General features: G+C 34.5%; 1 protein-coding gene across 1 annotated transcript in view; it reads right to left on the bottom strand.

The window, feature by feature from the left end:
- Positions 1 to 765: 765 nt before the first annotated feature.
- SEC24B (SEC24 homolog B, COPII component) overlaps positions 766 to 15,701 on the bottom strand; it is a 49,382-nt gene continuing 34,446 nt past the window's right edge. Inside the window, exons 12-24 of the mRNA XM_076336884.1 lie at positions 15,213 to 15,331; positions 14,798 to 14,853; positions 14,274 to 14,480; positions 13,515 to 13,638; positions 12,722 to 12,880; positions 12,100 to 12,273; positions 11,306 to 11,416; positions 9,967 to 10,142; positions 8,188 to 8,325; positions 5,951 to 6,055; positions 4,708 to 4,800; positions 2,957 to 3,060; positions 766 to 1,671 (exon numbers count right to left, since the gene is read on the bottom strand). Of these exons, the coding sequence (XP_076192999.1) occupies positions 1,557 to 1,671; positions 2,957 to 3,060; positions 4,708 to 4,800; positions 5,951 to 6,055; positions 8,188 to 8,325; positions 9,967 to 10,142; positions 11,306 to 11,416; positions 12,100 to 12,273; positions 12,722 to 12,880; positions 13,515 to 13,638; positions 14,274 to 14,480; positions 14,798 to 14,853; positions 15,213 to 15,331 (1,681 nt within the window). The 3' untranslated portion in view covers positions 766 to 1,556. The remainder of the gene's footprint in view (positions 1,672 to 2,956; positions 3,061 to 4,707; positions 4,801 to 5,950; positions 6,056 to 8,187; positions 8,326 to 9,966; positions 10,143 to 11,305; positions 11,417 to 12,099; positions 12,274 to 12,721; positions 12,881 to 13,514; positions 13,639 to 14,273; positions 14,481 to 14,797; positions 14,854 to 15,212; positions 15,332 to 15,701) is intronic.

The following is a 15,701-nucleotide window of genomic DNA, read 5'->3' as shown; positions in this document are numbered from 1 at the left end:
CTTCCTTGACTATTTCATTCAGGGGACATGGCAGTTAAAATGCAATGTTAGCATTTTCAAGGCTACTTTAAAATAAAATGTAATCATACTAAATCATTTACTTTTTTGTACTTAATTACTTCATTGTAGTCACATTTCATTAAACCAAACAAATAAACAAAGTTCAGGAAAGTATGAGTGATTGTGCTTTATGAATTATTTCTAACGTGCCTCTAAAAAACCAAACCAAAACCATCTCAACTTAACAACCAAATCTAAAAATCTGGGATAAATCTATCAAAAAGCCCAAACCACTGAGTTACCGAAACATTAGTAAGAACAAGGTTTCAGAAAGATGCAACAGTGTGATTACATTTTGAATTTTGACATTTCAAAGCCTTTACTTCCATTGCTATAAGGTAATTAATTTTTACACCCCCCTCTTTTTTTTTTCTTTAGATCACAGCAGAAGTCCAATCAAGTGTGCGTGAGTGATTACCCATGCTTACTCTAAATGGCAGACAACACAAGTTACAGAATCCTGGACCAAGACTACAGTAGTTTACAAAATGTAAAACAAGGTTAACAGATATGCCTTCTTTAGGATAATACATAAGAAGGAGTTTAGGAACTTTATATCAATAGCTCATTTCAGACTATGCAGTGTTTTCCCCTCCCTTCCAGAGGTCTGTGAAATAAAGTGGTAAACGTGTTCTCTTCAATATTCAGTTCAGCAAGAGTTTAGTTGCAAAAAGATTATACTTGCATAAATATAAAAACACATGATAAAGCAAAATATTTTTAATTAGTAAGCCAATCATAAATAAATTCACCTAAAATTAACAGAAGAAGCAGCTGTGTTCTTTCTACATGGATACTTTTTTTTTTTTAGCATGTTTTAATAGTCAACTTCATTGTCTAGCCTGGGACAAAACAATTCATCATTGAGCACTCAACAATTCTGCACACTAAGTCTTTTTTTTTTAGTTACATTTTTTACATTTTCTTTACAAATGTAATACTTATGTACATTATATATTTTGTTTCTACAATTGATGTACTTTACTGAAACTCTACAACTTTCACAGGGAATTCGCAAGTCTTTAGTAAATATGAATCATTTCTTTTAAAAAGAAATTCATATAAACAACCAACATACAGCACTGCCCTTTGACATCTCTTAAGAATTTGGATCTGGAAGGGCTACTATAATAAATGTAAGAAAAAAGGCTTTACCGAATTGTACAGTTCATTAAGAAATATCATCCCACATAGCTACATAAATTCACCAGCTTGCAATAAACAGAGCACCATACCGCTGCACAACTGGAAACGTGTATAAACCAATTTAAAGTTTACTAGTGAAACAGCTTCATCACTCCTAGCACTTTTGGACTGAAGTAAATCTGCAAAATTCTTTTGGAAATGTATATACTTCTTTAGCTGTAAAGCTTCCAAAACAGTGCTGGTCACTGTATGTTGTGAAGAACAAGTATCCACTTTTGTAACTTCCCATATGCTTCTCTCAGTCCACGCTTCTGTCTGAAGTCAGGATTCTTCTTCTATTTATTCCTTGTTCACTTACAAATCTGCTGTTGAATATTAAGTAAGAATTCATAATATGAGAAAGCTGCTTCTGTCCGATCCTCAATTAAATGCTGAAAAAAATCTGTTTTGGCAGGGTTCTCATCTCTGAAAGAAGAGAGGAAGGTATCTTAGTCCAAACATCGAGCAAAAAATCCACTGTAAATTCAAGCGGAGGTGTAAGTTCTAATGAATTGCTTACTGTCCTTTCGAGTCTAAATTCAGTCCAAAGATACCACAATTGCAAATAATCCAAAGTTTAGAAAAAAACCCTAAAGTTTGTAATATGCTATCAAACAACAGCATCTTTTTAAGAAGTATAAAACGGTAGAAAAGTGGGTGAAATAGCATTTAAAATATCTTGTAGAAACACAAGAAAGGAAATATAAAAAAGATTTTGTTTTAGAAGTTAACAAATATGCTGGTGGCAATGAATTCTGAAAGGGTTAAATTAAATCCTGATAAAGATTAAAAAACTGGGAAGTTTACATCTCTGGTTACATGTAATCTCAATCCCCCTCCCCAGTTTTTGTTATTTGGCAACAGAATAAAGAAGAATAAATTTGGAACAGAATAAAGAATAAACACGTCAAAGACCTAGTATCCAAAATTACTGCCCCAATAAAAATTTGCTGGGACACAGCAAATATTTGCTGGGGCACAGTCCTCTGTACTGGCATGGTACAGCGTGCAGTAAAGCTCTGCTATTTACTATGGTCTCTCAGCAGTACTCGCAATTCAAGCAGCAGCCACAACACCAACAGTTGAAGAGCTTCAGTCCTATATTTAAACATTATTTATCTGAGTAAGAAAGTCATCATACTCTCTTTAAAACATGATCTCCCATCAGGCTCAGTAAACCGAGTACTCTAGAGAAGACAAATGTAAACTCAAGTATAAACATTTTATAGAATTTAAACTTCTGTAAGCGGGTCATGGCTTGAAAAGGTTTCAGAACTTGCCTCGTATGTCATAAGTCAACTGCGCTCCTATGGAGCTCAGTAACAAATACATACAATTATTAAACCATCTACAGATTATTAACCTTACTTGAATTTTTTTATATGCATGTATTGAAATTATAAAAGCTGTACCACAAATTAACCTGGTTAACCCCATTGATCATAAGGATATCCACTGCTTTAGTATATTCTTAACAATATAAAAATATGCAACTAATTCCTACCAATAAAACTATTAGTAACTGAATTTGCACTAGATTTAAAGGTGACCTTTGCTGCTAAGGGGTTTTAGATAACAGCACTATATCAACTGGAAAGAGGATGTTATTCAGTTTCTTCCAGGTCAGATATTCCCACCTTTCATCAGTGTCAATTAGAAATTGTAAAAACAAGTTGCCAATAATTACTCGGTATCTAACAGAAATACTTACTTTATTACTTGAAGAACTGGACTTAAAGGTCTACTGTCTCTAAGCCAAGATATAAAAGATCGTGTCCTTTCTGAAGAAAGTGCATCTACCTCAGGAAGCTGTGTCTGGTGGAAGGTAATTGGAAGAAGTCATCATCTTTTATTATCAAAACTATTGTAAAAAAATAGATCCTGATAATCAGAACATGACGCAAGCCACAATTTCTATTAAGAAATTACCAACCATGGATTACATACACACATTTTTTCTTTAGCATAAATACAAAAATTCAGTAATATCTGTTCTGTAGGAAGTAGTAGATCTTGAACTTAAACTGCCTTTGAAGTGCAAAAGATTTTAGAAAGCAAGCTCATTTAAAAGTCATCTTTTCAAAATGCTGCTGTTGCGGTTTTCTTGCCTTTATCTTCCCCTGTCAATCAAGTTCCTACATGTTGCATTTTGCATCACTGAAAAGATGAACAAAACTTGAAGAAGTGAAATCTGAATTGTAAGCAAATTTAAATGCAAAGATTATACTGGACTATTTGGTTGGGGAATGAGCTGAAAAAAATAGAATTAAAAAAACTTGAGCCGTTCACTGAGCTAAATATACCAACTCTTAGGCCGATATAACCTTTTAAGACAATTAATATGACATAAAAGAATTAATTACAGATTTAAACGTAGTTCCATTGCTACCTTTGTAATAAATAAATGGAAGACAATTTAAAAGCAAAGATAACTTTTTTGGTTAGTTTTTTCTCTCATTTTCATTATAATAAATGCTATACAACCACTGAAAAAAAAGTTACCATCCTTCCTTTATCCGAGTTCTTCCCAAAAACTCTGTCAACTAATACTTACCACCAGCAGATCAGAGGGAACAGTTTTAAATTGGTAATACAAGCAAAATACAAAACTCTGAACAAGCAGTCCAATTTTATAGTAGTCTTAAAGCTCACCGCTCTTAACCTGTTCTTATAATTACCACTTGTCACTTACTTTTCCCCTTCATACTATGCAAGCTTTATAAGCAGGAAATATCTTCCTATGTGTTTCTACAATGACTAACACGTTTTTGGTACTATCTGAATATAACCATCCAATTCTGAACTTTCTAGAGTGTCTCAAAAGGGTCCATCCTTACCCGCCACTTTTTGACATTTTGGAATCACTACCCACAGAAGAGGGGTCTTCTCTTTAATTGCTGCTCTGTTCCATGCACAAGACTATAGGTACAGGTTATAACATAAAACCCCTCCACCAACCAAAACACACATCCAAGGGCTTGGAAGACGAGCAAAACTTAACTCTTACCCTTTACTTAGAGGCCTATCACATCATACCATAGACTTGGTGTCTTACACACCAGGTTTGGAGAACACAACTCTTCTGAAAACCATGATATCAATAAAATAACTCTAATCTTAACAAATAACACGTCTGAATAGATAATTTTCATATTCATTCTATGAAATGCCATCCTAGTCTTGTGAGCCCCCATGTATTTCCATAAAAATAAAAGCAGTAATGTCACAGAACAATTTTTTGGCATTCCATGAATGCCAAAATTTACATGTTTACATTCTTTCCTTGAAAGCATTTGACAACTTCTGTCTGTCTCCTATGAAGTTGGCAAGAGGTTAGAAGGTACCCAGTAAAAAACCCCTAATTCATAGTTACATAATTAAAGACTGAAAATGCAGAAAAAATAGATTAAATATAGATTCCAAATGTAAGCACTATACAGCACAGCTCATTAAAACGCCTACCATTTTCTGCGGTACTGACGCATAGTTTGGGTATCCAAGGACATCTTTTATGAAGTTGTTATCACAGTTTTTTCCAATCCAAATGTAAAAAATCTGCAAGAAGTCAGAATCGGTTTTAGTAAAGGTCTTACATGCATTTTAGAGAAAGAGACAAGTGGTGACGTAATTGGAACAATATCAGAATAATAACTTTCATTCAAATGAATCACTTGAGAGCTCCAGTTGCAATTCATATATACATCTTTATATTCATTATTTGTACATTTACTTATTAATACATTGGTAGCATTGGGAATAAGATCATTAAATGTAAAAAAAAAATATACAGGTAGAATGCAAATACTGAAAGAATGAGGATGCAGGACACATCTATATTGGAACAGTTAATACACTAACTTCCCATGTTACCTCCCTAAAATGAAAACCCTAAAATTTTATAAAGTCACACCACTGTGTCAGTTACTGCACACTGACTTCCCAATCTAAACAAGTCATAGTAAAGCATCAATTATGAAAATACATTATAGTTATTATTTCGGACATCTGGAGGCACAAGCTAGTTCGACATTCACACTCAGCCCCTGAGTTTAAAAGCTTAAGTTAACTTTAACTTAAGGTTAAGCTAAAAGTTTAAAGGTTTAAAGCACTTTTTAGACTGCCATTAGAATAGCATAATGTTTTATCACATTATTCAAGTGGCATAATACTTTATCCAATTAAGTGTGTTTTAGTATAATTTCTATGAATACCTTAAACTGTATCTACAGATTTTGTTCACTCCCCACAATTCCCTCACTCTTGCAACTCTTATGTCACACAAGCCACAAATCATAAAACCACTCGTATTTGTGCATAACTGAGAAGGTTCCTGCATCAATGAGAAGTGCTTTGTTAGAAAGACTGTAGTACATACAATTTAATAATCATTAAGAGAAATTTTGGAAAATGGGAATCCATTATTTCCAGAAAAAAACCACCACCTTGCTGTGAACTCTTGGTATATTCTGATCAGTCCAGCATGAAAAAAAAATTAACCTCTGAAGCCTTAATATGCAACATCAAAGATACTCCTCTGATCAAAATATGAAAGCCTTTCACTGGAACACAGATTACTGCCAGGTTACCTGGAATGCTGATTCACTACACTGTTATTGTTGACAGTTGACCACTTTTAACAATTCAGTATAAATTGCCTTTTTTTCTTTAAAGAAAAAAAATGGAATGTGTGAAACTGGTAACTTACTGAACCACAATCCATAAGAAAAGCTCCTTCTCTTGTCAACTTCTCTGCAGACAACTTCTGAAGAGGTGGCTGAGGAACAACTCTGTCATTTACGTGTATTGTACTCTGTAACAAAAAACAATACTCAATAACACTAAAATATAAATAAATCCTATTTTTTATCTTAACCAGGTAAAATAAAACAGGAAAAAACACTGTTAATCTCTAGCAAAATTTTGAGGATTCTCATGTTAACAAAATGCCATGTTAAGCCTAAAATGACTACGTTCAGACAATTCTAGAATGTTGCTTAGCCTAAAGGCTACTTTATTACCTAAAAAAGAATAATGCAAGTTCATTTAAGTTGTGTATGTAACACTTCTCATGCTATAGATGCCAAACTTTCAAAAGGATTCTAGTATTTACACTTAAATTTTCTACAAACAACCTCCACAGATTTTTTCATTGCATTCAACTTCACTATAAATGTTGCAAGAGGAGAAGAACGTCGAATTCTACTCCCTATAAGGGTTCACTGTTTTACTGCATTTAAGTAACAAAGTTCCTTGATTTAAATCCTGCCTGAAGCGATACATGGGTTTGTCCACAGAGCACTATGACTGATCTGATTAAACAATCCGTCTGTTAGCAGTGACATTATTAAAAAAATACCCCCCCTTCCTCCCCAGCAATAAAAACAAACAAAAGCAATAAAAACCACCCCAAACCCCCAGTATTTTCAGAGTAAAGCTACTTCCCCCTCCAGTACAAAAATAGGCTGAATATCTATTAAGAGTCTGTGAAGCATTCTGCAAATAACATAGGGAAAAAATAGTCTAGAGACTAAGCACACCTCCACATCATAAAAATTATTAAAAAAATCACTATTTAAAAAATTCCATATTATAATGCAATAGATTAGAAGCTTTTTGGGATTTATACATAATGACGAATATTAAGCTACTGAATTCCACTTGGGAAAGTTTCAGGCTTTACTAAATGCTCTCAAGAATCAAGTGTTAAGAGAAAAGAAAACCAGCAAAAACATTTTAAAAAAATTCTGTAATACGTATCATAGAATTTTCTAAGGAAACAAGAATTAAGAACAGCCTCTGTCACAAATACTTTAAACTGAAGTAGTACTAAATAGCAGATTAGCACTCTGCTACATGATTTAAAATGTGGTTTGTCAATTAATTTCAGTAGGTCAAATAAGCCCTATTTTCTGTATTATTCTACCAGAAATAACTGATCCGAAATCCTTTGCTAATAAAACCAGATCTCCCAAAGACACTGCTGGTTCTTTACAGCACTCACATACTGAATATAGTGTTTCAGCATAAGTTCCACAAATAACTTAAAGTTAGTTGAAGAAGTTGGCTTCTCAAATACTGGGGAGGGAAGTATAAAAAGACTAACTAATCAATTCCACTGAAGAACACTGAGTTTAGACTCGCGTATGTGAGTTTTTGAAATACCTTAAAGAAACTGAGACTATAAATAGCTCACAGGTTGTGCTGAACTATACCAACTGCCAGAGAAACTACTCAGGTTACCATATAATCTTGTATGACACTTAAAGACAAACTCCTACATATACTTTTCCAAAGCCAGTGACTAACAAGCTTATGAAAACTTACTTAAAAAACCAACTTATTTTTGCAATTACAACTAAGTTTGACCTTAAATAAAATCCCATCTTACTATTAAAAAATGCATCCATTTCCTAGGCTACCTCTGTAAAAAGGTGAACTAACAAAACCTGGTTTCGTACATGAAGTACTTCCTCAGCCTGATCATGACCATCTAGAAGTACAATTCTGTTTCATCCTCATCAGTCTGAGAAACCACTGGAAGTTTGTTATTGCAGGCAACTTTATCTGGTTTCAGTACACAAAACCTAGAATCCTCCACCAAATCTACTTCATCCATTTCCCCCAGACAGTTCTAAAACACAAAACCACACTGGAGATATTTCCAATGCATACAATCTTCTCTGCTTTCTTTGTATAATAGAAAAACACAGAATTACTGTGGTCACTGAAACAAGGTGAAGTAAAACCACAGTTCTGCTCATAACACACTACTGTACTTGCAACTCAAAACTTGAAAATAAATGTTTTTCTTGATTTTTTTAATAACTTATGGAAAATGCTTAGTTTACAATACGGTAACAACTTTAAATTATTGCAGCATAACATCAGGTTTAACAGACCATTAAAACTAGAAAATGTTATGAAACAGGCTTCATACATTACCTCATCAGTCAACTTGTCTATTCTGTACAAGTTGGGATGTATCATTTTCATCAAATGAACAAGAGGCTGGCTCTTCATCTGGCACATTGCATATACGCGATCATCCAAGCGTGTACTCATGCCTGTTCTAAACGCTTTCTGCAAGAGAACAGCATTGTTACTCAAATAAATCCTGTATTTTATGTCACATCTAAACAGTGCATTTCGGATTTTTTGAAAGTGTCAAGCAAAGATGGCAAAGCTTTTGTAAAGAAATGTATCTTATTGAGATACATTAGAATCGCAATCAAATACAACTTGAATACAATACTTTTTAAAACTTAATCCATTCTCCCTCCTATTGATGAGATGAAGGAGAACAAAAAAAATTCCCCCCCCCACTTAGTGTAAAATTTGTATGTGATTGGGCCAGCATTTCTCATTTTTATTCTTGACAAATGTTACTGCCCTGTGAAACTCACCAATGCAAGATATCATAGGAAGATATGAGCCTAGCAGAGTTCAAAAAAGATACTTCTGTGGATAAGATTAACTCTGATTTTATACTAGTAAGAATTAAATGTTACGGAAAAGCTTTGGAAGGGAAAGATACTTTCATGTTTTAGAGCAGAAACTAGGCTCTCATAGGATAAAATTTATTTTAGAACTCTCCTACTGGATTTTCCAGATCTCCTTTAGAAGCAATCGGTAAACGATCGCTGTTAGAAGCACCACAATGGAGTAAGCACCATATTCTGATTCAACAGGGAATATTCCTATAATCAAAGTTCATATTCACTTCTTCAATAAAGCTAAGTCCATCAAGTCCTCTTCTCCTTGGCTGCCACAAGCATTTTGGTTTCTCTATATCCCAGGCTTTTTTATTATTGTTAACAAGGATAATAAAAAAAACCCCCAAACCCTAAACAACTTATTTTCTCAGCCACTCTTACTTGTCTTTTACACAGATCCTCTTGATAATAAATGGTCTGGTTTTTTCCCCACCATTAACTGCCTTACTTATGCAACTACCAAAGAAGTCCTAATCAGTAGAGACTGAAGTAATCACTAAGCCAAAGAAAATAAGTTATTAAGATTGGATTTCTTACCAAACTTACATAAAGGCTTATTCATGATAAGAAAACAAAGAACTGTCAGACATGAAAATCTCTAAGGTATGAAATTTATTGATGATAAAACCCTGCGGTAAGTTCTCTTTTTAAGTATGATGTTTGGTAATACAAAGATATTAAAAAAAAAAGTAGTAACTACTTCTATGTGAACTTTAAACTGTAACACTTTAGTTTCTGCAATAGATTTCATGATATCCCCATGGAAACTCATTTTCCTTCTTGGTACTTTAAAGTAGAAAGTACATGCACTGAAAAATATTTGACTTGTTTTTTCTTCATAAAATAAAATTGAAGAAGTACTAATAAGTGGCTTCCAACAATCTTTATGGGCAGCACTAATTAGCTGCCAAAATCAGAGAAATGCTAATTGTTAGAATATATATATATTTTTGTTTTAATTGTAAAACAAAGTAAGACAATTTATTATTATAAAAAGTTCAAAATCAAATTAACCAATAAACTGTTCAGGCACTAATCATTTAAAATAAGCTAACATGGTCATCTTTTATGTGAAAGTCCTGTAAGCTCAAAGAGGATAATCCAATTTTCATAATTTTAGAAAAGTGCAGATATTGCTTGACCTAGAGCTGAAGAATTCCTCAGCTCTAGGAATGATGATGGAACAATGAATTAAACAGCAAACATTAATCCACTATATTATACGTACCTGTTTGAGAAGGGCCAAAATATACAGTGGAAACAGCTTGAGGGAATTTGGTGCTATCAGCATGGACTGCTGCAGATTTGAGGCAGTTGACATGTATGCTGCCAAGGAGTCTACCACGGCATTAACTAAGGCATCTCTTGCATCTGAAAGACTAGATGAAACTGAGCGATCCACAGCTGTTGGGTTAGAAGGATACAAGAAGTTACTAGAGTTGGCCTCATTCATTCCCTTGAATTTTGAAAATATTAGTTGTGCTTCTGGGTGATATTTTAGGATTTTTAAAAAACTACACCTGTGGTCCTAACTTTTTTTAGGAGTAAATAAGACGATCGCCCATACAGAAACTCAACTTTCATGATGCTTAAGAAATACAGTGTGGCTGATCTCCGCTCTCTAGTTCCTACACTCTTGGAGAATTTAAAAAATTGTTTAAAGCTGTGGTATATACTCGAGGCTAAATATAAATCCCGTTTTAAATCTTATACAAATAACTTAGCTATTGCTGAAACTCTCTGCTGTCCTACCTCCAAGATAAGATTTGCAGCAGTTATTTTTGATCTTCCCCCCCCCCCCAAGAAACTTCGTCCATTATTTCAGTGGCATAATTATGATTAGTGTAAATAAAGCTTCATCTTTCTCTGCTGAGAAAGGGCTGCAAATCCTTTGGTTGGAGGAAGCCACCTGCTGGACTGAATGCACATTTAAGACGAGATACAGAAGTACTATTTATTTCTTCTAATTTATTTGACTATTAATATATAACATAGGATATACTAAAATGCTGCACAGAGCCATACACGTTCAATGGCAGAGATCAGTCTATGAAACGGCTACTTATGACCCACAAGCAGGGGATAAGTAAGAATCCTCAAACTAGCAACAACAGATAGAAACATAGAAAACTAATGCACCTCTCAGATACACCGTTGTCAGAAGTTCCCTTTCAGCCTCCAGCAACTCACTAAACTGAATCACTCTGTTCCTTAAGTAATCCTAGAACGCTAAAGTTTGAGATGATAACTGTGATGATGATGATACAAAAATGACAGTTTTGATCCAAGTGTGTTAGGATTCTTTGTCCTTTAATAAACTCTAGAGAACAATGTAAAAAGGCTCCTTTTAAAAGATTAAAGTCAACTAACTATTCCGACTAAGGAATATTTCAGTTAATAGTTTTGGTATAACTTTGATTTTGTCATCTTTTGTATTCTCAGGCTTCAGTGTGCTCCACTCCAGCCTTTTTCTACAATACCCAGGCTTCGTTCACTACTTCATTTAAACAGCTGCCAAAACTAAGAACATACAAAAAGATATTTGAATCTTCCTGGTCTGTACTCACCCATGTTTGCCAAGAGGCACACAACTGCTTGTACATCTGCTCCTGCATATACATCAGCCAGTGAACTTACTACAGGCAAGCAAAGTGTGTGCACTCGAATTCGACGTTCACCTAATTAAAAAAAAGTAGAAATCATTATGCAGTATCTCCTGGTAGAGGTATACAAATTCAGTCATTACAGCACATCTCCTCTCATCTAAGATGCACTAATTTTGTAAAAACACACCAGTCAGGAAATTGCTGTAGCACTATCTCCCGCTCCTGTCTCTTAACCCGTTCAAATTCTGCAATGCTCTAAAGCACTCAACTTATGAATCAGCACAAGTTCGTAACACAAACTAGCTTATAACATCCATGATAAGTCTCTTGATCCTACAAATGAAGTACGTTGATTTCCATCCCAAAATTTTGTGGCACCTTCCACAACAGAAAGTAGCTGCTATTCTTTATGCCCACCCAATGTACCAGCAACTTGCTCCAATCCATCACGGGTCTGTGATTTTCGACAAAGTGCGTGCCAAACATGTTATTGCTTATAACAATGGTATGCCTTTTAAGTAAAGGAATCTTGCTGAACCAACTTTATGCAAGACAGAGATAAACTACATTTTCCCATCAAAACAGAGTTTATAAAGATTTACATTATTTGATTAACTGCCAAGTAAGCTCACTAGCTTTGACAAGATTCTCTTAGGGTATAGAGAACAACAAAAGGCTGTGGAACTAACTATACAAACATTATGTTAGAAAAAGAACCAAAAAGCTCAGTGGCCAATTCATTTGAATTTATTTACCTTTGCTGGAAGTATACAAAAGAGCTGTTTGAAAACAAACCAAAGATGTGTCAGTCAGACTTTCCTCAATGGACATTTGTACTGCAAATCCAGCATCAGGATTGACATTGGCAAGGGACAATAAATCAGTAGATCGTACAAAAAAGTTCCCATGAAAAGTGTGTATTGAAAGACCTAGAAGCAGATTAAATAATTCAGAGTGAGGTTCAAACAGCATGAAAAACTAGTATCAATAACTAAAACCCACAGCCCTCAAGCTATGTTTAAAAAAACCAGTAAAAATACTTATTCTATCATGCAGAATCAATTATGTGAATCATTAGATATTTCAGCATGATCCTGTAGAGTTCATGTTCAATTCTGAACACTCCAAACTGAACAATGCCCTTACACTACACATGTCAACTTAGTTGAAGTGAGATGGTGCCATCTTAAGTAAAAAACAAAACAAAACACCAAATGGCAAAAGCTAACATAACTTATATAAAGAAGGTAACTATCTTACTCTTCAGTGAAAGAGAAATAACCTGAAATCTCACGTTGCTAAAGACCAAGCACATTCAAAATGATAGTTAACATGCTTACACCAACTTTTCCACATGAATCAGTATTTAAAACATACCTTTTGTACATCTTATGCGCATAACTGCTTCAAATCCAATCTTTCTTGTAAGGTATCTTTTAAGGTCTTTTTGCAACTTTTCAGCCTGAGCAGGATTATGACTGCGATGGAAAGATGGATAGTAATAGATGCATCCAGCAGAATACTTGGACATGCAAGCTGTGAAGGAGGAAAAGATATAGTTAAGACATAAAACAGTAACATGAAATCAGGACACAAAAACTGTGTCCAACCTTCTGCAAGTCACATCTATGTTCATCTGTTTCTTGGTATGTCCCACATCTGTAAGACAACAAGAACCGGCCCAGACTCAGGCCACTGAAGACAGTGATAAGTCACCCCCAATACACAATTATCTAATACACTTACTTCAATAAGCATGCTACCTTTGGCAGCTAAGACAGGAGTGCATGCAGAAATATTTAATGGAGTAGAGGCAAAATTAAGTGTGCGCAGAGACAAATCTTGGTTTAATACTGAAAGATGAGAACTCTGTTCTACCCCTGTGATTAACTTTATTAATTCCTTGCCATCTGGCTGTTTCCTGTTCTTGAGCAGGAGAGTACCTTCTTGTTTACAACTGTGAATCCCAGAATAGGTTGTCTGATACCAGCAATCCAATACTCCTGTTCTTTGCTGCTATCAACCTCAGAGTCAATTCCTTTGCAGCATTAGCTGCATTTACAAAAGTGCAAAAAGATTTACATGATTTAAGAATTCCTGAAGTAGCCTGTGCTTCCGAAGACAGACAACAGTGTGGAAAGAGTGAATGCATACATGAGGTACTCCTTACCAAGAGAAGCTAGATCAGAATATTGTGAACTTAAGAGAAATAAATCCACAGCAGTCTGCTGGCCTGAGCAGTCCAGTGCCAACTTCTTATAAAAATCCGTTGCTGGACCAAGATGCTGGACCACCTTTGGTGAATAAATTATACAGGAAAGAGTTAAGACAACGATCGTGCTCTCTTAAGACTCCATGGAACAAAAGACATACTATTCAGTAGCAAAGTATCATAAGGAAGTTTCCTTTAAGCAATAATTTATAGGTATTTCCCCCTGTAGAAATTGTTTTCCTTATGCTCCATATTCTTTTAGTTCGTATTTACAAGCAGTTATGATCCTACTTTCAAGGAAGTTTATGTTCTCATACAAATAAACATTCATGTAACTATGTAACACTAGATGCTGTAAACTACAAGGCCCTAAAAATAACAAGAAATCATGTTTTAGGTCTACAATTTAATATATCCACACTTTGGTTCAAAACCCAGGTTGATACTAACTGAGTTAGAGATATTTGCAGCTTCTTTTGCTTGCCAAGAAAAGCTATGGACCAAAGGCCTGAAAGACAGCTCATGCACTTTGAAACAAGTAATACCACACATATATGTATAAACGAGTGACCTTAAATGCACATAGACATTGAATAATTAAAATTTAGCAAATTGCTATAAACAAAAAACAAGAGTTGATCTGCAGAACTATGCAAGTCAGAAAGACGTGGCCAGTCCCTAGTCTCATGAGATGAGTATTAAAGGAAGTTTTTGTACCTTTGTGCTTGACCTTTGATTGGGATCTTCTCTTGAATGCAAAAGCCCTGCTCCCAAAGATGGTAACTGAGTTTGAAACACAGATATCCGACCACCCGTTGGAGACATCAGTTTAAACGCAGCCTGAAGAGCAGGGCCCAATGCACTGTGTGTTTCTCTTGTATTGGTGAACATATTTGGTAACGCATTCAATAGATCTTTTATAAGCTGCAGAACAGATTGAAAGGTGTTTATGAGATTTTGCAAGCTTGAGATTTTCTAATATTTCTAAAAAGCTGTATTGCCATAACTGAAGTAGAAAAATCAGTACCAAATAGTTCAGCTTAGTTTCAACACACTAAGGAAAACAAAGTCATAATTGTAAAGACTATGATGCAAACAAACAACACTTAATACTTCTATAATTAAAAAGTAGCATTGCAATTACATATTATGAAGATAGGCTTGAATTCAAAGTTTAAAAGGAACCTCTATTTTGAATATTTAACTCTTTAAACTCAATGATATATTTTGAGCAATCATACCTCTTTGCTTTCATGGAGATTTACAAGCAAACTATCTGGTGTAGGTAGAAAAATATCTGTAGGGAGAACAGAAAAAAAACATTTTAAAGAAAAAATAACGTTAAAATAGAACAAAACATTTCACTGCCCACTGCTATACGTACCAGGAAATACAGTCTACTTTTCTGATATATACATCAGAGAGAGTAATACAGTCTATACAAACCTTGTTTTATTCAAAGCAAAATTAAAATTTGAGTTTCACTTTTTAAACACCACCTATTCTGTAGTTAGTGTAAGATTATTTTTAAAAAATATATTCCCTATACATTCAATAAAATTGACCTAATACCAGAATATTTGAGAGAGTCTAATCTTTCTTCTGGGAAAAAAAGTAGCTTCTCAAAAATTTAGTTTCCATTTTCTTTTTACTTACCATCAATATCAGAGACAATCAGCATCTGAGGCTGAGATAAACCTTCTTGCAAGTTGTAAAACTGAACAGTGCTGTCAAACGTTATGAATCCTATTCTTGTTCTCGAGTCTCCAGGCAGCCTGAAGCATTAAAAAATAAACTATTAAGCCCTAAATTTCTCTCTCAGGACACATACATATACACAGCTCCTGCTGATGTTAGCAGAAACTCAGCTCATGTTAGCAGAAACTCAGCTCATGTATACAGGGGTGAAGGGAGAACAACAGAAAGGAGACCTGAAACATTAATACAAGTAATATTTCTTCAGTATTTTCTGAAAAGCTGGGATAATGATACAGTTTACAAGACTAAGTGTTACGGATAACCACTCACTAATATATTGATGTTTTGTTCCAAGAGAGAACTTAGTAGGTTCATTTAAACCTTACACTGACACATGAAAGAAAGTAGCCTTCTCAGATCTTCAATAGAAAATAGTGCATTCTGCTC

This window comes from Aptenodytes patagonicus, chromosome 4, assembly GCF_965638725.1.
Source record: "Aptenodytes patagonicus chromosome 4, bAptPat1.pri.cur, whole genome shotgun sequence".
Taxonomy (NCBI): Eukaryota; Metazoa; Chordata; class Aves; order Sphenisciformes; family Spheniscidae; genus Aptenodytes; species Aptenodytes patagonicus.
This window is presented reverse-complemented; position numbering and strand designations above follow the sequence as displayed.